The sequence below is a fragment of the Hypanus sabinus genome, assembly GCF_030144855.1.
Source record: "Hypanus sabinus isolate sHypSab1 chromosome X1 unlocalized genomic scaffold, sHypSab1.hap1 SUPER_X1_unloc_17, whole genome shotgun sequence".
In the NCBI taxonomy this organism is placed as follows: domain Eukaryota; kingdom Metazoa; phylum Chordata; class Chondrichthyes; order Myliobatiformes; family Dasyatidae; genus Hypanus; species Hypanus sabinus.
The window spans coordinates 148,161-171,588 of record NW_026778965.1 but is presented as its reverse complement, the minus strand read 5'-3'; the positions used below and the strand labels follow the sequence as shown (position 1 = coordinate 171,588).

At 53.3% G+C, this 23,428-nt stretch overlaps 1 protein-coding gene across 2 annotated transcripts in view; it reads right to left on the bottom strand.

Moving 5' to 3' along the window:
- Positions 1–23,428, bottom strand: part of LOC132385614 (endoplasmic reticulum protein SC65-like) — a 52,446-nt gene that overhangs the window by 7,690 nt on the left and 21,328 nt on the right. For both annotated transcript variants that reach the window (XM_059957787.1, XM_059957788.1), the window contains exons 3-5: positions 21,063–21,234; positions 16,636–16,764; positions 3,737–3,882 (exon numbers count right to left, since the gene is read on the bottom strand). In XM_059957787.1, coding sequence (XP_059813770.1) covers positions 3,737–3,882; positions 16,636–16,764; positions 21,063–21,234 — 447 coding nt within the window. The remainder of the gene's footprint in view (positions 1–3,736; positions 3,883–16,635; positions 16,765–21,062; positions 21,235–23,428) is intronic.

Genomic DNA, 23,428 nt, shown 5'->3' with positions numbered 1-23,428 from the left:
CGAACAAGGGGGGTAAAGACGGTTAGCAAAGGCGAACAAGGGGGGGTAAAGACAGTTAGCAAAGGGGAACAAGGGGGGTAAAGACGGTTAGCAAAGGCGAACAAGGGGGGTAAAGACGGTTAGCAAAGGCGAACAAGGGGGGGGTAAAGAGTTAGCAAAGGGGAACAAGGGGGGTAAAGACGGTTAGCAAAGGGGAACAAGGGGGGTAAAGACGGTTAGCAAAGGCGAACAAGGGGGGTAAAGACGGTTAGCAAATGTGAACAAGGGGGGTAAAGACGGTTAGCAAAGTGGAACAAGGGGGTGTAAAGTCGGTTAGCAAAGGCGAACAAGGGGGGGTAAAGACGGTTAGCAAAGGCGAACAAGGGGGGGGGTAAAGAGTTAGCAAAGGGGAACAAGGGGGGTAAAGACGGTTAGCAAAGGCGAACAAGGGGGGTAAAGACGGTTAGCAAAGGGGAACAAGGGGGGGTAAAGTCGGTTAGCAAAGGCGAACAAGGGGGGTAAAGACGGTTAGCAAAGGGGAACAAGGGGGGTAAAGACGGTTAGCAAAGGCGATCGGGGGGGTAAAGACTGTTAGCAAAGGGGAACAAAGAGGGTAGGGGCCACATCCCAAACTGACTGACAACGAGCTGCTACTCAATTAGTTCGGACACGCAGCACGATAACGGGCCCCCTTCCTGCCCGCGGTATCTGGTTACGCCCACGTGACCCGTTCACCTCCCGACCCATAGGCCTTTGCACCGTCGGGGGATTCAGCGGGAAATCAAGCAAACTCCACGTGGGCAGCAGCGGGGGGAGAATCGGAGGTTCACTTGTCGCCCCAGCGCGTAGGCGGCACACGACTCTGAGACCCTGCTTCTCCAGTCAGCCACGAGACGCAGGGAGCCGAGCTGACTTCACGGGCTAGGACACCTGTCTCACCCGGGCACAAAGCCCGCCGGCTACCCTCACCTGGTTTCGCCCGCCTGTCGGAGCCGGTGTACCCGGGCGGGGGGTGCGGAGACAGACAGATACCCAAGTGCTGGGTTATGGACTGTTCTCGATGGACGCCGAATTGAGGTCTCCTCCAGGACTTTTACTATTACATGCATGGTTGGGGAGGGGGTGGGGTGGGGTGGGGGGATAGCGTCAGAGCTGGTACAAGCATTGGGGGGGGGGGTTGACTTTGGGGTTCTGATGTCCTATCATTCATTCCTGTTTCGCTGACTTCATTGCCACCAAACAATTGATACTAGAGTGCACAATCATCACAGCGATATTTGTTCCTGCGCTTCGCGCTCCCTGAAGTAGAAATCAATAGTAAATATAATAAAAATTTAAATTGTAAATCATAATTAGAAAATAGAAAAGGGAAAGTAAGGTAGTGCAAGTCAGGTCCGGATATTTGGAAGGTTCGGCCCAGATCCGGGTCGGGATCCGTTCAGCAGTCTTATCACGGTTGGAAAGAAGCTGTTCCCAAATCTGGCCGTACGAGTCTTCAAGCTCCTGAACCTTCTCCCGGAGGGAAGTGGGACAAAAAGTGTGTTGGCTGGGTGGGTCATGTCCTTGATTATCCTGTCAGCTCTGCTCTGACAGTGTGCGGTGTAAAGTGAGTCCAAGGATGGAAGATTGGTTTGTGTGATGTGCTGGGCTGTGTTCATGATCTTCTGCAGCTTCTTCCGGTCTTGGACAGGACAACTTCCATACCAGGCTGTGATGCACCCTAGAAGAATGCTTTCTACGGTGCACCTATAAAAATTAGTGAGTTTAAGTTGAACCGTTCGGGTTTGAACATCCCCAACAGGTCCGAGGCAACTCCTTTGTCATAGGGCCGTGTTCGGTTCGTGATAGCTGTTATTTTGTCGACCAAAAAATAAGGTGCGGGAGAGGGAAGGACGCGGACATTGATCTGCAGATGCTGGAAATTCCGGTAAAACCCCAGAATTTGATATGGACATTGTGTAGGCAGCAGGAACCAGTTCAGTTGGGCATTTCCACCACCTCCCATGACCAAGCACATCTTTCCCTCCCCCCCCTTTCTGCTTTCCACAGGGATCGCTGCCTACGGGACTCCCTTGTCCACTTGTCCCCCCCCCCCCATCCCTTCCCACCGATCTCCCTCCTGCCCTTACACTTCCTCCCTCACCACCATTCAGGGTCCCAGACAGTCCTTCCAGGTGAGGCGACACTTCACCTGTGAGTCGGCTGGTGTGGTATACTGCGTCCGGTGCTCCTGGTGTGGCCTTTTATATATTGGTGAGACCCGACACAGACTGGGAGACCGTTTCGCTGAACACCTACGCTCGGTCCGCCAGAAAAAGCAGGATCTCCCAGTGGCCACACATTTTAATTCCACGTCCCATTTCCATTCTGATATGTCTATCCACGGCCTCCTCTACTGTCAAGATAAAGACACACTCAGGTTGGAGGAACAACACCTTATATACCGGCTGGGTAGCCTCCAACCTGATGGCATGAACATTAACTTCTCTAACTTCTGTTAATGCCCCTCCCCTTCTTACCCCATCCCTGATTTATTTATTTTCCCCCACCCTCTTTTTTCTTTCTCTCTCTCTCTCCCATCACTCTTCCTGTTCTCCATCTCCCTCTGGTGCTCCCCTCCCCCTTTCTTTCCCCCGAGGCCTCCCGTCCCCTAATTCTTTCCCTTCTCCAGCTCTGTATCACTTTCGCCAATCACCTTTCCAGCTTTTAGCTTCATCCCTCCCCCCTCCGGTCTTCTCCCATCATTTCGCATTTCCCACCCCCCCCCCCCCCCACTTCTTTCAAATCTCTTTCTATCTTTCCTTTCGGTTAGTCCTGACAAGGGGTCTCGGCCCGAAACGTCGACAGCGCTTCTCCCTGTAGATGTTGCCTGGCCTGCTGTGTTCCAGCAGCATTTTGTGTGTGTTGTTGTTTGAATTTCCAGCAGCATTTTGTGTGTGTTGTTGTTTTAGATGTTGGGACCACTCTCCTGAATCCTCCCGGTCAGCAGGGGGCGGTATTGAACCTGTTTTAGATGTTGGGACCACTCTCCTGAATCCTCCTCACACTCCCGGTCAGCAGGGGGCAGTATTGAACCTGTTTTAGATGTTGGGACCACTCTCCTGAATCCTCCTCACACTCCCGGTCAGCAGGGGGCGGTATTGAACCTGTTTTAGATGTTGGGACCACTCTCCTGAATCCTCCCGGTCAGCAGGGGGCGGTATTGAACCTGGTTTAGATGTTGGGACCACTCTCCTGAATCCTCCCAGTCAGCAGGGGGCAGTATTGAACCTGTTTTGAGTCCTGATGAAGGGTCTCGGCCCGAAACGTTGACAGTGCTTCTCCCTATAGATGCTGCCTGGCCTGCTGTGTTCCACCAGCATTTTGTGTGTGCTGCTTGAATTTACAGCGTCTGCAGATTTCCTCGCATTTGGGCATTTGATGACAAATTGGTTCAGTACAACACTGGTACTAATTGAGCTCAGAAAGATAGAGGGCTATGGGTGACCCTGGGTAATTTCTAAAGCAAGTACATGTCCAGCACAGCATTGTGGGCCGAAGGGCCTGTAATGTGCTGCAGGCTTCTCCTCTGTTTCTATTGTGGACCAAGGGGTCTGACCGTGGGCTATACTGATCTACGTTCTAAGTTCTGCATTTACTCCCCGCCCGCCCCTGACCAGGAAGTTTTGGCCGCCACAGCGCAGAGGCTGAGTGGGAGGGGGGTTTGGGTGGGACAGGAGGAGGTAGGGGGTGAGAGGGAGGAAGCCGGGCAACTCACCAGCCTGGGTTGGAAATCCTCCTCCTGCAGGCCCCACTTCTCCCGGTAGAATCGGTAGTAGACCACGTTCTGCTGCATGATCTCGTCGCCGGGGTCAAAGAGCATGTAGGTCGCCACGCAGGACACGGCGTTCTTAATGTCGTTCACTGGCAAAGCAAGGCGCTCGTCAGTACCCCTCAACAACCCCCACCACCCCCCACCCCCCCCCCAGCAAATCGGACTTCCAGCAGGGTAGCCCTGTGACACCCGGGTCGGAGACAATGACCCCCACAAGTCCTGCACAGTTAAACGCAAAAGACGAGACGCCCCAGCATTCTCGATCTTCAGCCCACAAGACACAAGGAGCAGGACAAGGCCATTCTGCCCATCGAGTCTGCTCTGCCACTCCATCATGGCTGATTTATTAACCCTCTCAAATATGCAAACCGCCCACCCACCGTTCTCCTACCTTCTCCCTGAAACCTTTGATGCCCCGACTAACCAAGAAACTATCAAACTCCGGCTTAATTGTACCCAATGAATCGGCCTACACAGCCGTCCGTGGCAATGAATTCCACAGATTCACCACCCTCTGGCTAAAGAAATTCTTCCTCATCTCTGTTCTAAAGAGACATCAGTGTATTCTAAAGCTGTACCCTCGAGACCTAGATTTAACCACTATAGGAAACATCCTCTCCACATCCACTCTATCTGTGTCCTCTGGTCCTAGACTCCCCCACTGTAGGAAACATCCTCTCCACATCCACTCTATCTGTGTCCTCTGGTCCTAGACTCCCCAACTATAGGAAACATCCTCTCCACATCCACTCTATCTATGCCCTCTGGTCCTAGACTCCCCCTCTACAGGAAACATCCTCCCCAGCTCCACTCTATCTGTGCCCTCTGGTCCTAGACTCCCCCACTATAGGAAACATCCTTCCCAGCTCCACTCTATCTGTGCCCTCTGGTTCTAGACTCCCCCACTATAGGAAACATCCTCTCCGCATCCACTCTATCTGTGCCCTCTGGTCCTAGACTCCCCCACTATAGGAAACATCCTCTCCACATCCACTCTATCTGTGCCCTCTGGTCCTAGACTCCCCCACTATAGGAAACATCCTCTCCATAGCCACTCTATCTGTGTCCTCTGGTCCTAGACTCCCCCACTATAGGAAACATCCTCTCCGCATCCACTCTATCTGTGTCCTCTGGTCCTAGACTCCACACTATAGGAAACATCCTCTCCACATCCACTCTATCTGTGTCCTCTGGTCCTAGACTCCCCCACTATAGGAAACATCCTTCCCAGCTCCACTCTATCTGTGTCCTCTGGTCCCAGACTCCACACTATAGGAAACATCCTCTCCACATCCACTCTATCTGTGCCCTCTGGTCCTAGACTCCCCCACTATAGGAAACATCCTTTCCACATCCACTCTATCTGTGCCCTCTGGTCCTAGACTCCCCCACTATAGGAAACATCCTCTCCACATCCACTCTATCTATGCCCTCTGGTCCTAGACTCCCCCTCTATAGGAAACATCCTCCCCAGCTCCACTCTATCTGTGCCCTCTGGTCCTAGACTCCCCCACTATAGGAAACATCCTCTCCGCATCCACTCTATCTGTGCCCTCTGGTCCTAGACTACCCCAGTATAGGAAACATTCTCTCCACATCCACTCTATCTGTGTCCTCTGGTCCTAGACTCCCCCACTATAGGAAACATCCTCTCCACATCCACTCTATCTATGCCCTCTGGTCCTAGACTCCCCCTCTATAGGAAACATCCTTCCCAGCTCCACTCTATCTGTGCCCTCTGGTCCTAGACTCCCCCACTATAGGAAACATCCTCTCCACATCCACTCTATCTATGCCCTCTGGTCCTAGACTCCCCCTCTATAGGAAACATCCTCTCCACATCCACTCTATCTGTGTCCTCTGGTCCCAGACTCCACACTATAGGAAACATCCTCTCCACAGCCACTCTATCTGTGTCCTCTGGTCCTAGACTCCCCCACTATAGGAAACATCCGCTCCACATCCACTCTATCTGTGTCCTCTGGTCCTAGACTCCCCCACTATAGGAAACATCCTCTCCACATCCACTCTACCTGTGTCCTCTGGTCCAAGACTCTCCCACTATAAGAAACATCCTCTCCACATCCACTCTATCTGTGCCCTCTGGTCCTAGACTCTCCCACTATAAGAAACATCCTCTCCACATCCACTCTATCTGTGCCCTCTGGTCCTAGACTCCCCCCACTATAGGAAACATCCTCTCCACATCCACTCTATCTGTGTCCTCTGGTCCTAGACTCCCCCACTATAGGAAACATCCTCTCCGCATCCACTCTATCTGTGTCCTCTGGTCCCAGACTCCACACTATAGGAAACATCCTCTCCACATCCACTCTATCTGTGTCCTCTGGTCCTAGACTCCCCCACTATAGGAAACATCCTCTCCACATTCACTCTATCTGTGTCTTCTGGTCCTAGACTCCCCCACTATAGGAAACATCCTTTCCACATCCACTCTATCTGTGCCCTCTGGTCCTAGACTCCCCCACTATAGGAAACATCATCTCCACATCCACTCTATCTGTGCCCTCTGGTCCTAGACTCCCCCACTATAGGAAACATCCTTTCCACATCCACTCTATCTGTGCCCTCTGGTCCTAGATTCCCCCACTATAGGAAACATCCTCTCCACATCCACTCTATCTATGCCCTCTGGTCCTAGACTCCCCCACTATAGGAAACATCCTCTCCACAGCCACTCTATCTGTGCCCTCTGGTCCTAAACTCCCCCACTATAGGAAACATCCTCTCCACATCCACTCTACCTGTGTCCTCTGGTCCTAGACTCCCCCACGATTGGAAACATCTTCTCCACACCCACTCTATCTGTGTCCTCTGGTCCTAGACTCCCCCACGATTGGAAACATCCTCTCCACATCCACTCTATCTGTGCCCTCTGGTCCTAGACTCCCCCACTATAGGAAACATCCTCTCCACATCCACTCTATCTGTGTCCTCTGGTCCTAGACACCCCCACGATTGGAAACATCCTCTCCACACCCACTCTATCTGTGTCCTCTGGTCCTAGACTCCCCCACGATTGGAAACATCCTCTCCACATCCACTCTATCTGTGTCCTCTGGTCCTAGACTCCCCCACTATAGGAAACATCCTCTCCACATTCACTCTATCTGTGTCCTCTGGTCCTAGACTCCGTCACTATAGGAAACATCCTCTCCACATCCACTCTATCTGTGTCCTCTGGTCCTAGACTCCCCCACTATAGGAAACATCCTCTCCACATCCACTCTACCTGTGTCCTCTGGTCCAAGACTCTCCCACTATAAGAAACATCCTCTCCACATCCACTCTATCTGTGCCCTCTGGTCCTAGACTCTCCCACTATAAGAAACATCCTCTCCACATCCACTCTATCTGTGTCCTCTGGTCCTAGACTCCCCCACTATAGGAAACATCCTCTCCGCATCCACTCTATCTGTGTCCTCTGGTCCCAGACTCCACACTATAGGAAACATCCTCTCCACATCCACTCTATCTGTGTCCTCTGGTCCTAGACTCCCCCACTATAGGAAACATCCTCTCCACATTCACTCTATCTGTGTCCTCTGGTCCTAGACTCCCCCACTATAGGAAACATCCTCTCCACATCCACTCTACCTGTGTCCTCTGGTCCCAGACTCCACACTATAGGAAACATCCTCTCCACAGCCACTCTATCTGTGTCCTCTGGTCCTAGACTCCCCCACTATAGGAAACATCCTCTCCGCATCCACTCTATCTGTGCCCTCTGGTCCTAGACTCCCCCACTATAGGAAACATCCTTTCCACATCCACTCTATCTGTGCCCTCTGGTCCTAGACTCCCCCACTATAGGAAACATCCTCTCCACATCCACTCTATCTGTGTCCTCTGGTCCTAGACTCCCCCACTATAGGAAACATCCTCTCCGCATCCACTCTATCTGTGTCCTCTGGTCCCAGACTCCACACTATAGGAAACATCCTCTCCACATCCACTCTATCTGTGTCCTCTGGTCCTAGACTCCCCCACTATAGGAAACATCCTCTCCACATTCACTCTATCTGTGTCCTCTGGTCCTAGACTCCCCCACTATAGGAAACATCCTTTCCACATCCACTCTATCTGTGCCCTCTGGTCCTAGATTCCCCCACTATAGGAAACATCCTCTCCACATCCACTCTATCTATGCCCTCTGGTCCTAGACTCCCCCACTATGGGAAACATCATCTCCACATCCACTCTATCTGTGCCCTCTGGTCCTAGACTCCCCCACTATAGGAAACATCCTTTCCACATCCACTCTATCTGTGCCCTCTGGTCCTAGACTCCCCCACTATAGGAAACATCCTCTCCACATCCACTCTATCTATGCCCTCTGGTCCTAGACTCCCCCACTATAGGAAACATCCTCTCCACAGCCACTCTATCTGTGCCCTCTGGTCCTAGACTCCCCCACTATAGGAAACATCCTCTCCACATCCACTCTACCTGTGTCCTCTGGTCCTAGACTCCCCCACGATTGGAAACATCTTCTCCACACCCACTCTATCTGTGTCCTCTGGTCCTAGACTCCCCCACGATTGGAAACATCCTCTCCACATCCACTCTATCTGTGCCCTCTGGTCCTAGACTCCCCCACTATAGGAAACATCCTCTCCACATCCACTCTATCTGTGTCCTCTGGTCCTAGACTCCCCCACTATAGGAAACATCCTCTCCGCATCCACTCTATCTGTGTCCTCTGGTCCCAGACTCCACACTATAGGAAACATCCTCTCCACATCCACTCTATCTGTGTCCTCTGGTCCTAGACTCCCCCACTATAGGAAACATCCTCTCCACATTCACTCTATCTGTGTCCTCTGGTCCTAGACTCCCCCACTATAGGAAACATCCTCTCCACATCCACTCTATCTGTGTCCTCTGGTCCCAGACTCCACACTATAGGAAACATCCTCTCCACAGCCACTCTATCTGTGTCCTCTGGTCCTAGACTCCCCCACTATAGGAAACATCCTCTCCGCATCCACTCTATCTGTGCCCTCTGGTCCTAGACTCCCCCACTATAGGAAACATCCTTTCCACATCCACTCTATCTGTGCCCTCTGGTCCTAGACTCCCCCACTATAGGAAACATCCTCTCCACATCCACTCTATCTATGCCCTCTGGTCCTAGACTCCCCCACTATAGGAAACATCATCTCCACATCCACTCTATCTGTGTCCTCTGGTCCTAGACTCCCCCACGATTGGAAACATCCTCTCCACACCCACTCTATCTGTGTCCTCTGGTCCTAGACTCCCCCACGATTGGAAACATCCTCTCCACACCCACTCTATCTGTGTCCTCTGGTCCTAGTCTCTCCCACTATAGGAAACATCCTCTCCACATCCACTCTATCTGTGTCCTCTGGTCCTAGACTCCCCCACTATAGGAAACATCCTCTCCACATTCACTCTATCTGTGTCCTCTGGTCCTAGACTCCCCCACTATAGGAAACATCCTTTCCACATCCACTCTATCTGTGCCCTCTGGTCCTAGATTCCCCCACTATAGGAAACATCCTCTCCACATCCACTCTATCTATGCCCTCTGGTCCTAGACTCCCCCACTATAGGAAACATCATCTCCACATCCACTCTATCTGTGCCCTCTGGTCCTAGACTCCCCCACTATAGGAAACATCCTTTCCACATCCACTCTATCTGTGCCCTCTGGTCCTAGACTCCCCCACTATAGGAAACATCCTCTCCACATCCACTCTATCTATGCCCTCTGGTCCTAGACTCCCCCACTATAGGAAACATCCTCTCCACAGCCACTCTATCTGTGCCCTCTGGTCCTAGACTCCCCCACTATAGGAAACATCCTCTCCACATCCACTCTACCTGTGTCCTCTGGTCCTAGACTCCCCCACGATTGGAAACATCTTCTCCACACCCACTCTATCTGTGTCCTCTAGTCCTAGACTCCCCCACGATTGGAAACATCCTCTCCACATCCACTCTATCTGTGCCCTCTGGTCCTAGACTCCCCCACTATAGGAAACATCCTCTCCACATCCACTCTATCTGTGTCCTCTGGTCCTAGACTCCCCCACTATAGGAAACATCCTCTCCGCATCCACTCTATCTGTGTCCTCTGGTCCCAGACTCCACACTATAGGAAACATCCTCTCCACATCCACTCTATCTGTGTCCTCTGGTCCTAGACTCCCCCACTATAGGAAACATCCTCTCCACATTCACTCTATCTGTGTCCTCTGGTCCTAGACTCCCCCACTATAGGAAACATCCTCTCCACATCCACTCTATCTGTGTCCTCTGGTCCCAGACTCCACACTATAGGAAACATCCTCTCCACAGCCACTCTATCTGTGTCCTCTGGTCCTAGACTCCCCCACTATAGGAAACATCCTCTCCGCATCCACTCTATCTGTGCCCTCTGGTCCTAGACTCCCCCACTATAGGAAACATCCTTTCCACATCCACTCTATCTGTGCCCTCTGGTCCTAGACTCCCCCACTATAGGAAACATCCTCTCCACATCCACTCTATCTATGCCCTCTGGTCCTAGACTCCCCCACTATAGGAAACATCATCTCCACATCCACTCTATCTGTGTCCTCTGGTCCTAGACTCCCCCACGATTGGAAACATCCTCTCCACACCCACTCTATCTGTGTCCTCTGGTCCTAGACTCCCCCACGATTGGAAACATCCTCTCCACACCCACTCTATCTGTGTCCTCTGGTCCTAGTCTCCCCCACTATAGGAAACATCCTCTCCACATCCACTCTATCTGTGTCCTCTGGTCCTAGACTCCCCCACTATAGGAAACATCCTCTCCGCAACCACTCTATCTGTGCCCTCTGGTCCTAGACTCCCCCACTATAGGAAACATCCTTTCCACATCCACTCTATCTGTGCCCTCTGGTCGTAGACTCCCCCACTATAGGAAACATCCTCTCCACATCCACTCTATCTGTGCCCTCTGGTCCTAGACTCCCCCACAATTGGAAACATCCTCTCCACACCCACTCTATCTGTGTCCTCTGGTCCTAGACTCCCCCACGATTGGAAACATCCTCTCCACATCCACTCTATCTGTGTCCTCTGGTCCTAGACTCCCCCACGATTGGAAACATCCTCTCCATAATACCATAAGACATATGGGCATTGGCTGATTTATACTTCTCCGTCAAATGAACGCCGTAGGTACGTTCTACGCATAAACTACGCCAAAAAATGCGCTCCTCGCCAAAAATGCTTCGCAGCAACTGTTCCTGAATCGTTGAGAGTGTGTCTTCAGGCTCCTGTACCCCCTCCCTGATGGCGGAGGGGAAGAGGCTGTTCCTGAATCATTGAGTGTGTGTCTTCAGGCTCCTGTACCTCCTCCCTGATGGCAGAGGGGAAGAAGCTGTTCCTGAATCGTTGAGTGTGTGCCTTCAGGCTCCTGTACCTCCTCCCTGATGGCGGAGGGGAAGAGGCTGTTCCTGAATCATTGAGTATGTGTCTTCAGGCTCCTGTACCTCCTCCCTGATGGCAGAGGGGAAGAAGCTGTTCCTGAATCACTGAGTGTGTGTCTTCAGGCTCCTGTACCTCCTCCCTGATAGCAGAGGGGAAGAGGCTGTTCCTGAATCATTGAGTGTGTGTCTTCAGGCTCCTGTACCTCCTCCCTGATGGCAGAGGGGAAGAAGCTGTTCCTGAATCATTGAGTGTGTGTCTTCAGGCTCCTGTACCTCCTCCCTGATGGCAGAGGGGAAGAAGCTGTTCCTGAATCATTGAGTGTGTGTCTTCAGGCTCCTGTACCTCCTCCCTGATGGCAGAGGGGAAGAGGCTGTTCCTGAATCACTGAGTGTGTGTCTTCAGGCTCCTGTACCTCCTCCCTGATAGCAGAGGGGAAGAGGCTGTTCCTGAATCATTGAGTGTGTGTCTTCAGGCTCCTGTACCTCCTCCCTGATGGCAGAGGGGAAGAAGCTGTCCCTGAATCGTTGAGTGCCTGTCTTCAGACTCCATAACAATGAGGAGAAGGCACGTCTATACTCCTCGGCCTTAAGCTTTGCGTAGAGAGCTTTCAGAATAAGTTCAGAAAAGTGTGCAACTTACATTAAAAAGTTACTACAAGTTTCAATAAAAAAATACTTGTAAATGATTAAATACCACCAAAAACAGAGCAAATTGTGAGGTCGTGCTCACGTGTGCTGTATTCCTAGCATCGAGGACATCTTCGAAAGGGGATGCCTGAAAAACACAGCATCCATCATTAAGGACACCCCCCCCCCCCCACCCCCCTATTGCTCCCATCAGGGAGGAAGTGCAGGACACACACTCAAAGTTCAAACTGCAACTTATTATCGGTGTCAAGCTTCAGAAATCTGATGGCGGAGGGAGAAGCCGTTCCTAAAAAGTTAGTTGAGCTCTTCTCAGCGTGGTACATTGTCTTCCGCCTCTCCTTTGTCCTTCTCAGGCGGGGAGATGCTGACCCACCCCACTCATGCTCAACGGCTCAGGGACACGACGTCCAGCTCAGTCCTTGAAAAGATGCATTATTCACTTCTTAATTCGGACATAACGTTCCAGAAGGTGTGTGGACCTTTTCCCGAATATTTTCATAATTCCCGTTTAGATTCCGGGTGCATCCCTTCCCTGTTTTTCCTTTTGCATTTAAACCCCTTACTTCCAGCTTCTTAAGATTAAGATTTACAGATTGTTTTTTGATGGGTAAACATATTATAGATGAGGTAGTGGACAATATATCTTTTTTATAAATACAGCTCTGGGGTGATATAGTTTTTACGTATCGTAAGGTTGGCTTGGAGTTGGGCAGTGGCTGGGTAGGGTGCTAAGTACACGATTCTGCTATGGGTGCTTTGCTTAATTGTTATGAACTGTACTTTGTTAAGTTTTGCACTGTATAAACCTCTTTTTTTAACTTTTTTTTTGTTTCGTCGCATTGTAGAAACTCAAAAAGATAAATTTTTTTAAAAAGTTGAGCTTTTGAACAAGAGGGGGTAACTCCACTCACCTACTGGGACGTACCCACAACCGGCTCACATCACAGACTCATTATCTCATCTCAAACTCGTTATTAATGGCTGCTTATTTACATTTGCACTTGCACCGTTTGTCGTCTTCTGGTCAATCTTTCATTGACCCTGCCTACAGTTACCATTCTACGGATTTGCGGAGTATATCCGCAGGGAAAAGATACTCTGGGTTGTTGTATGTGGTGACGTGTCTGTCCTCTGATAATAAATTTTACTCTGAATTTTGAGTGTGTGTCCCGTCCCTCCTCCCTGATGGTAGCAATGAGGGGAGGACTTGTCCTGGGTGATGGTGGCAGGGGGGGGGCAGTTTCTTAATGATGGACACAAACAAAATGCTGGTGGGACGCAGCAGGCCAGGCAGCATCTACAGGGAGAAGTGCTGTCGACGTTTCCGGCCGAGACCCTTCGTCAGGACTAACTGAAAGGGAAGACAGTAAGAGATTTGAAAGTCGGAGGGGGTGGGATGAAGCTATGAGCTGGAAAGGTGATTGGTGAAAGTGATACAGAGCTGGAGAAGGGAAAGGATCATGGGACAGGAGGCCTTGAGAGAAAGAAAGGGGGAGGGGAGCACCAGAGGGAGATGGAGAATGAGCAGAGTGATGGGCAGAGGGAAAGAAAAAAGGGGGGGAGAAGCTAACTAAATATATCAGGGATGGGGTAAGAGGGGAGGAGGGGCATTAACAGAAGTTAGAGAAGTCAATGTTCATGCCATCAGGTTGGAGGCTACCCAGCCGGTATATAAGGTGTTGTTCCTCCAACCTGAGTGTGGTGCCTTAATGACGGATGCTGCCTTTCGGAGGCATCTCCTTTCGTAGATACCCTTGCTGCTAGAAATACAACACACACTCAGGGTGGGGGACACAAGAGGGGAGTGAGAGTGGGACTGCCCAATAGGTGAACCCGAAACACTCAGTGTGGGGGCAGAGGGGAGTGAGAGAGGGGTAACTCCAGGTGTAAATACATCCTTTAACATCTGCCGGACGATGCTGAGGATGTTCTACGAGTCTGTGGTGGCCAGTGCTATCACGTTTGCTGTTGTGTGCTGGGGCAGCAGGCTGAGGGTAGCAGACACCAACAGAATTAACAAACTCATTCATAAGGCTGGTGATGTGGTGGGGGTTGAACTGGACTCTCTGACAGTGGTGTCTGAAAAGAGGATGCTGTCCAAGTTGCATGCCATCTTGTCAATGTCTCCCGTCCACTCCATAATGTACTGGTTAGGCACAGGAGTACATTCAGCCAGAGACTCATTCCACCGAGATGTAACACTGAGCGTCATTGGAAGTCATTCCTGCCTGTGGCCATCAAACTTTACAACTCCTCCCTCGGGGTGTCAGACACCCTGAGCCAATAGGCTGGTCCTGGAATTATTTCCACTTGGCTTGATTAACATTATTATTATTATTGAATTATTTATGGTTTTATATTGCTATATTTCTAGACTACTCTTGGTTGGTGCGGCTGTAACGAAACCCAGTTTCCCTCGGGATCAATATGTCTGTCTGTCCATCAGGATATTCGTTCTCGATTACAGCTCGGCATTTAACACCATCACCCCACCCCCGGCCAAAAGCTCCATCACCCTAACCCAACACCACCTTGTTCAACCGGACTCTGGATTTCCACCCTTGCAGACGCCAGTCAGTCTGGATAGGCAGAAACATCTCCTCCCCATCGGCGCAGGAGCACCGGACTTAGCCCCCCAGCTCCACTCGATTTCCTCCTTTGACTGTGCGGCTCCAACACCACCGCTGTGGGCCGTATCGAGGGGGGCGATGGATCAGCGCACGGGAGGGAGACCGAAAACTTGGCCGAGCGGTGTAATAGCAACGACCTCTCACTCAGTGTCCGCGAGACCAAGGAACCGATTGGAGACTTCTGGAGAGGGAAACCAGGGGTCCATGAGCCTCTGATCGGAGGATCAGAGATGGAGAGGGTCGGTAACTTTAAGTCCCTGGGGGTCACTATCTCAGAGGACCAGCCCTGGACCCACCATATGAAGTAAACGTAACTGCAAAGAGATCATGACAGAGCCTCTGCTTCCTCAGGGGGGTCGAGGTTATCAAAAATACTCTCGATGTGCGGTGGAAAGTATGATGTCTGCCTGCGTTACGGCCTGGTACGGGAACACCAACGCCTTTCAACAGAAAGGCCTGCAAGACGTAGTGGATTCGGCGCAGTATCTCACGGGTAAAGCCCTCCCGACCACTGAGTGTATCGACAAGAAACATCGCCAGAGTAAAGCAGCGTCCATCGTCAGAGATCCTCACCACCCAGGCCGCGCTCTTCTCTCACTGCTGCCATCAGGGAGAAGGCACAGGAGCCTCAGGACCCACACCACCAGGTTCAGGAACAGTTATTACCCCTCAACAATCAAGAAGGATGTACAGGAGCCTCAGGTCCCACACCACCAGGTTCAGGGACAGTTATTACCCCTCAACCATCAGGAAGGAGGTACAGGAGCCTCAGGTCCCACACCACCAGGTTCAGGGACAGTTATTACCCCTCAACCATCAGGAAGGAGGTACAGGAGCCTCAGGTCCCACACCACCGGTTCAGGAACAGTTATTACCCCCTCAACCCTCAGGAAGGAGGTACAGGAGCCTCAGGACCCACACCACCAGGTTCAGGGACAGTTATTACCCCCTCAACCATCAGGAAGGAGGTACAGGAGCCCCAGGACCCACACCACCAGGTTCAGGAACAGTTATTACCCCTCAACCATCAGGAAGGAGGTACAGGAGCCCCAGGACCCACACCACCAGGTTCAGGAACAGTTATTACCCCTCAACCATCAGGAAGGAGGTACAGGAGCCTCAGGTCCCACACCACCGGTTCAGGAACAGTTATTACCCCCTCAACCCTCAGGAAGGAGGTACAGGAGCCTCAGGACCCACACCACCAGGTTCAGGGACAGTTATTACCCCCTCAACCATCAGGAAGGAGGTACAGGAGCCCCAGGACCCACACCACCAGGTTCAGGAACAGTTATTACCCCTCAACCATCAGGAAGGAGGTACAGGAGCCCCAGGACCCACACCACCAGGTTCAGGAACAGTTATTACCCCTCAACCATCAGGAAGGAGGTACAGGAGCCTCAGGTCCCACACCACCAGGTTCAGGAACAGTTATTACCCCTCAACAATCAAGAAGGATGTACAGGAGCCCCAGGACCCACACCATCAGCTTCAGGAACTGTTATTACCCCTCAACCATCAGGAAGGAGATACAGGAGCCCCAGGACCCACACCACCAGGTTCAGGAACAGTTATCACCCCTCAACCATCAGGAAGGAGGTACAGGAGCCTCAGGACCCACACCACCAGGTTCAGGAACAGTTATTACCCCTCAACCATCAGGAAGGAGGTACAGGAGCCCCAGGACCCACACCACCAGGTTCAGGAACAGTTATTACCCCTCAACCATCAGGAAGGAGGTACAGGAGCCTCAGGACCCACACCACCAGGTTCAGGAACAGTTATTACCCCTCAACCATCAGGAAGGATGTACAGGAGCCCCAGGACCCACACCACCAGGTTCAGGAACAGTTATTACCCCTCAACCATCAGGAAGGAGGTACAGGAGCCCCAGGACCCACACCACCAGGTTCAGGAACAGTTATCACCCTCAACCATCAGGAAGGAGGTCCAGGAGCCTCAGGACCCACACCACCAGGTTCAGGGAGAGTTATAACCTCTCAACCATCGGGAAGAAGGTCATCCTAGGGGTGTGAACCCAGAAACGGTCAGGGTGAGGGAGTTGGAATGAGAGGGGGAAGCGGGGAGGGGGGGGGAGAACTGTTTTACTCACGTTTGTAGTAGGCAAACTGCAGGTAGTGGTACATTGTGGCCACGAACTTCTCCACAAAGAACCCGCCCACGTTGGGAGTTAAGTTCTGGACGCACTTCACTTTGCACTTGACAGTCTCCACGAAATGTCCTGTGAACGGGGCACAGGCGGAATCAGAGCAGGCCCACTGTACATACAGACGACCAAACGACAGGACGTCTCCCTCCGTGCCACGGTGCACCCACACACACACACACGCACACTCACACGCACACACAGACGCACACACACACACTCACACAGACACACACGCGCACACAGACACGCGCACACAGACACGCGCACACAGACACGCGCACACAGACACGCGCACACAGACACGCGCACACAGACACGCGCACACAGACACGCGCACACAGACACGCGCACACAGACACGCGCACACAGACACGCGCACACAGACACGCGCACACAGACACGCGCACACAGACACGCGCACACAGACACGCGCACACAGACACGCGCACACAGACACGCGCACACAGACACGCGCACACAGACACGCGCACACAGACACGCGCACACAGACACGCGCACACAGACACGCGCACACAGACACGCGCACACAGACACGCGCACACAGACACGCGCACACAGACACGCGCACACAGACACGCGCACACAGACACGCGCACACAGACACGCGCACACAGACACGCGCACACAGACACGCGCACACAGACACGCGCACACAGACACGCGCACACAGACACGCGCACACAGACACGCGCACACAGACACGCGCACACAGACACGCGCACACAGACACGCGCACACAGACACGCGCACACAGACACGCGCACACAGACACGCGCACACAGACACGCGCACACAGACACGCGCACACAGACACGCGCACACAGACACGCGCACACAGACACGCGCACACAGACACGCGCACACAGACACGCGCACACAGACACGCGCACACAGACACGCGCACACAGACACGCGCACACAGACACGCGCACACAGACACGCGCACACAGACACGCGCACACAGACACGCGCACACAGACACGCGCACACAGACACGCGCACACAGACACGCGCACAGACACGCGCACACAGACACACGCACACAGACACACGCACACAGACACACGCACACAGACACACGCACACACACACACATGCACACACACACACACGCACACACACACACACGCACACACACACACACGCACACACACAGACACGCACACACACAGACACGCACACAGACACGCACACACACAGACACGCACACACACAGACACGCACACACACAGACACGCACACACACAGACACGCACACACACACTCTCACACACACAGGCACACACACAGAGATACACACACTCACACGCACGCACACACACACTCACACACAGAGACACACAGACACTCTCACAGACACGCACACACACAGACACATGCACACACACACACACACACACACAGACACATGCACACACACACACGCACACACAGACACATGCACACACACACACGCACACAGACACGCTCACACACACTGACACACACACAGACACACGCACAGACACACGCACACACAGAGCACATAAAACAAAACTTCACCATAAATAAGTCAATAAACTACAACTTGAAAATGATTCTCGTGCGCAGTAAACAGCTCACTGTCCCAGTGACGAGACCCTCGGGAGGCAGCAGGGTGTTCATTAGTCTCCCAGCCCAGGGGAAGAAGCTGTCGCCCAGTCTGACAGTCCCAGTCCTGATGCTCCCGTACCTCCTCCCTGACGGTGGTGGGTCAGAGAGATTGTGGGATGGGTGGTGGAAATGAGACCTTTGGTGGTGGCCAGGTACACATTAGTCCCCCAGCCCGGGGGAAGGAGCTGTTCCCCAGTCTGACAGTCCCAGTCCTGATGCTCCCGTACCTCCGTCCTGACGGTGGTGGGTCAGAGAGATTGTGGGATGGGTGGTATTGACGAGACCTCGGTGGTGACAGGGGATTCACTGGTCTCACAGCCTGGGGGAAGGAACCGTTCCCCAGTCTGACAGCCCCAGTCCTGATGCTCCTGACGGTGCTGGGTCTGAGAGTTTCTGGGGTGCGGTGGGAGTGGCCAGGTATTCATTCCATGAGGCCCCTCAAATCTGCTCCGCCATTTCATCAAGGCTGATCCATTTTCCCTCTCAGCCCCCAATCACCTGCTCTCTCCCCTTAACCCTTCATGCCCTGACTAATCAAGAACCAATCAACCCTGCCTGAAGTATGCATAATGACTTGGCCTCCACAGCTGCCCGTTGCAACAAATTCCGCAGATTCACTATCAACTGGCTGCAGAAATTCTTCCTCATCTGTTCTAAATGGACGTCCCACGATTCTGAGGCTATACCCTCTGGTCCTAGACTCCCCCACTATAGGAAACATCCTCTCCACATCAACTCTATCTGTGTCTTCTGGTCCTAGACTCCCCCACTACAGGAATCATCCTCTCCACATCCACTCTATCTGTGTCCTCTGGTGCTAGACTCCCCCACAATAGGAAACATCCTCTCCACATCGACTCTATCTGTGTCTTCTGGTCCTAGACTCCCCCACAATAGGAAACATCCTCTCCACATCCACTCTATCTGTGCCCTCTGGTCCTAGACTCCCCCACTATAGGAAACATCCACTCCACATCCACTCTATCTGTGTCCTCTGGTCCTAGACTCCCCCACTATAGGAAACATCCTCTCCACATCCACTCTATCTGGGTCCTCTGGTCCTAGACCCCCCACTATAGGAAACATCCTCTCCACATCCACTGTATCTGTGTCCTCTGGTCCTGAACTCCCCCACTATAGGAAACATCCTCTCCACATCGACTCTGTCTGTGGTCCTAGACTCCCCCACTATAGGAAACATCCTCTCCATATCCACTCTGTCTGTGGTCCTAGACTCCCCCACTACAGGAAACATCCTCTCCACATCCACTCTATCTGGGTCCTCTGGTCCTAGCCTCCCCCACCATAGGAAACATCGTCTCCACATCCACTCTATCTGTGTCCTCTGGTGCTAGACTCCTCCACAATAGGAAACATCCTCTCCACATCCACTCTATCTGCGTCCTCTGGTCCTAGACTCCCCCACTACAGGAAACATCCTCTCCACATCCACTCTACCTGTGTCCTCTGGTCCAAGACTCTCCCACTATAAGAAACATCCTCACCACATCCACTCTTTCTGTGTCCTCTGGTCCTAGACTCCCCCACTATAGGAAATATCCTCTCCACATCCACTCTATCTGTGTCCCCTGGTCCTAGACTCCCACACTATATGAAACATCCCCACCCACCGTGCTCACGGACTGTCTGTTCCACTCCCATCAGGGAGGAGGCAACGTAGCATCCACACCAGGAACCACCAGACTCAAAAACAGTGACACACCCCCAATCACCCACTGACCCACCCCTCCTCACCCCCAACCAACCACTGACCCATCCCTCCTCACCCCCAATCACACACTGACCCACCCCTCCTCACCCCCAACCAACCACTGACCCATCCCTCCTCACCCCCAACCACCCACTGACCCACCCCTCCACACCCCCAACCGCCCACTGACCCACCCCTCCACACCCCAACCGCCCACTGACCCACCCCTTCTCACCCCCAATCGCCCACTGACCCTGCCCTCCTCACCCCAATCACCCACTGACCCACCCCTCCACACCCCCAACCCCCACTGACCCACCCCTCCACACCCCCAACCACCCACTGACCCATCCCTCCACACACCCAATCACTCACTGACCCACCCCTCCACACCCCCAATCACCCACTGACCCACCCCTCCACACCCCTGACCACCCACTGACCCACCCCTCCACACCCCAACCGACCACTGACCCACCCCTCCACACACCCAATCACCCACTGACCCACTGCTCCACACCCTCAATCACCCACTGACCCACCCCTCCATACCCCCAGTCACTCACTGACCCACCCCTCCACACCCCCAACTACTCATTGACCCACCCCTCCACACCCCCAACCACCCACTGACCCACCCCTCCACACCCCCAATCACCCACTGACCCACCCCTCCACACCCCCAATCACCCACTGACACACCCCTCCACACCCCCAATCACCCACTGACCCACCCCTCCACACCCCCAATCACCCACTGACCCACCCTTCCACACCCCCACCCACCCACTGACCCACCCCTCCACACACCCAATCACCCACTGACCCACTGCTCCACACCCTCAATCACCCACTGACCCACCCCTCCACACCCCCAATCACCCACTGACCCACCCCTCCACACCCCCAATCAAAGCGCCTTGCCCTGCGAGAGACCCCCACCGGCTTCTGCTGGGGGTGGGGGGTCAAGCGGGTAGAGGGGGAGGTCACCCAGGCAGAAACTGACCTGCTACGGACGGATAGAAATCCTTGAAGTCGGTGACGTCGCAGGAATCCTCGCAGGCGTTGACGCACTCCTGGTGCGCCCTGTAGTACTCCGGGAGAGCGTGCTCCATGTCCGTTACGCTACTGCGGAAATTCCCGTTGTTGTAGGCCTTCACCGCCTTCAGGAACAGCGCCTGGGCCGGGGGGAAACAAAAAGGGAGAGCTGGGTCAGGTCTGGCTCGCGTCCGCCGTCTCCTCCTCAGCGTCACAGGCGGCCCGGGCCGGGTTCCCGCATGTCCTGCCTCCACGGCGCCTCAAACCTCTCCCCTCTCCGTTTAAACCTACCCCCCCCCCCACCCCGCCCCGGTTCTCTGAGCCTGCACCCATACCCCTCCCATCCGAACGCAGAGATCGAACCTGCACACCCCCCCACTAATTCCGCTCCACACTCGTCCCACGCTCTCACCGCCCCCTCTGAGTAACTTTTATACGATCGGTGACCCCGGTTTACGAGGAACGCCCGCTGGTCAGCGCAAACACCCCATTATCGGCCGATCAGGCGGGCAGCAGCTCAGTCCGCATGAGCCGGTCAAGAGGTTCGGACCGGACATCAGAATGGGGGGGGGGGGGGCGGGGGAGAAATGTCATCGAAGTGACTTTGATTTGCTGGTGCCAGACGGGGAGGTTTGAGTATCTCAGAAACTGCTGATCTCCTGGGGTTTCCACACACAACACAGTCGGTCGAGAATGGAGCGAAAGTCAAAAATAAGAATTCAGCAAGCCGGCGGTTCTGGGGACAGAAATCGCCTCGTTTGCGACAGAGGTCGGCGGAGAACGGCCAGACCGGTTCGAGCCGACGGGAAGGCGACAGTAACTCAACTAACATTAGAAGATCGTCTCTGAACGCACAACACGTCGGAACTCGAAGCAGCAGCGGACGAGCTCGGACATACACTCGGTGGCCACATTCTCGTTAGCAGGCCACTGACTGTACAACTTACAACCTCTCACGATTAAAGTCCCAGCTGGCAAAAAAAAACGCTCCCTATCGCTCGTTCCCTCCGCGGTGCTTGTGTACGGGACAGCAGCCCCGTAGTGGTCAGCACGACGCTTTACAGTACAGGCGACCTGGGCTCGATTCCCGTCGCTACCTGTAAGGAGATTGTCCGAAGTCGGACCTATGTTTGATTTTCAGAAAAGGTGGGGCTCATTTGCTCATTATGACCATCTGAGTTAATTGATAGATTTTCTCCACAACCTAATTGTAAATTTTGGTATAGTATTTTTTTTCTTGCTGGCATTTTGATGTTTATCTTTAGAATCTTTTTGTGTGACGCACGGCTCGGGGGCTGAACACCTCAAGGGACTTTTTGACTCTCTCACCTTTTTCTTTCCAGAGGGGAAGAAGCTGTTCCTGAATCGCTGAGTGTGTGTCTTCAGGCTCCTGTACCTCCTCCCTGATGGCGGAGGGGAAGAAGCTGTTCCTGAATCATTGAGTGTGTGTCTTCAGGCTCCTGTACCTCCTCCCTGATGGCAAAGAGGAAGAAGCTGTTCCTGAATCGCTGAGTGCGTGTCTTCAGGTTCCTGTACCTCCTCCCTGATGGCAGAGAGGAAGAAGCTGTTCCTGAATCGCTGAGTGTGTGTCTTCAGGCTCCTGTACCTCCTCCCTGATGGCAGAGGGGAAGAAGCTGTTCCTGAATCACTGAGTGTGTGTCTTCAGGCTCCTGTACCTCCTCCCTGATGGCAGAGAGGAAGAAGCTGTTCCTGAATCGTTGAGTGTGTGTCTTCAGGCTCCTGTACCTCCTCCCTGATGGCAGAGGGGAAGAAGCTGTTCCTGAATCGCTGAGTGTGTGTCTTCAGGCTCCTGTACCCCCTCCCTGATGGCAGAGGGGAAGAAGCTGTTCCTGAATCGTTGAGTGTGTGTCTTCAGGCTCCTGTACCTCCTCCCTGATGGCAGAGGGGAAGAAGCTGTTCCTGAATCGTTGAGTGTGTGTGTCTTCAGGCTCCTGTACCTCCTCCCTGATGGCAGAGGGGAAGAAGCTGTTCCTGAATCATTGAGTGTGTGTCTTCAGGCTCCTGTACCTCCTCCCTGATGGCAGAGGGGAAGAAGCTGTTCCTGAATCGTTGAGTGTGTGTGTCTTCAGGCTCCTGTTCCTCCTCCCTGATGGCAGAGGGGAAGAAGCTGTTCCTGAATCGTTGAGTGTGTGTCTTCAGGCTCCTGTACCCCCTCCCTGATGGCAGAAGGGAAGGAGCTGTTCCTGAATCGTTGAGTGTGTGTCTTCAGGCTCCTGTACCCCCTCCCTGATGGCAGAAGGGAAGGAGCTGTTCCTGAATCGTTGAGTGTGTGTCTTCAGGCTCCTGTACCTCCTCCCTGATGGCAGAGGGGAA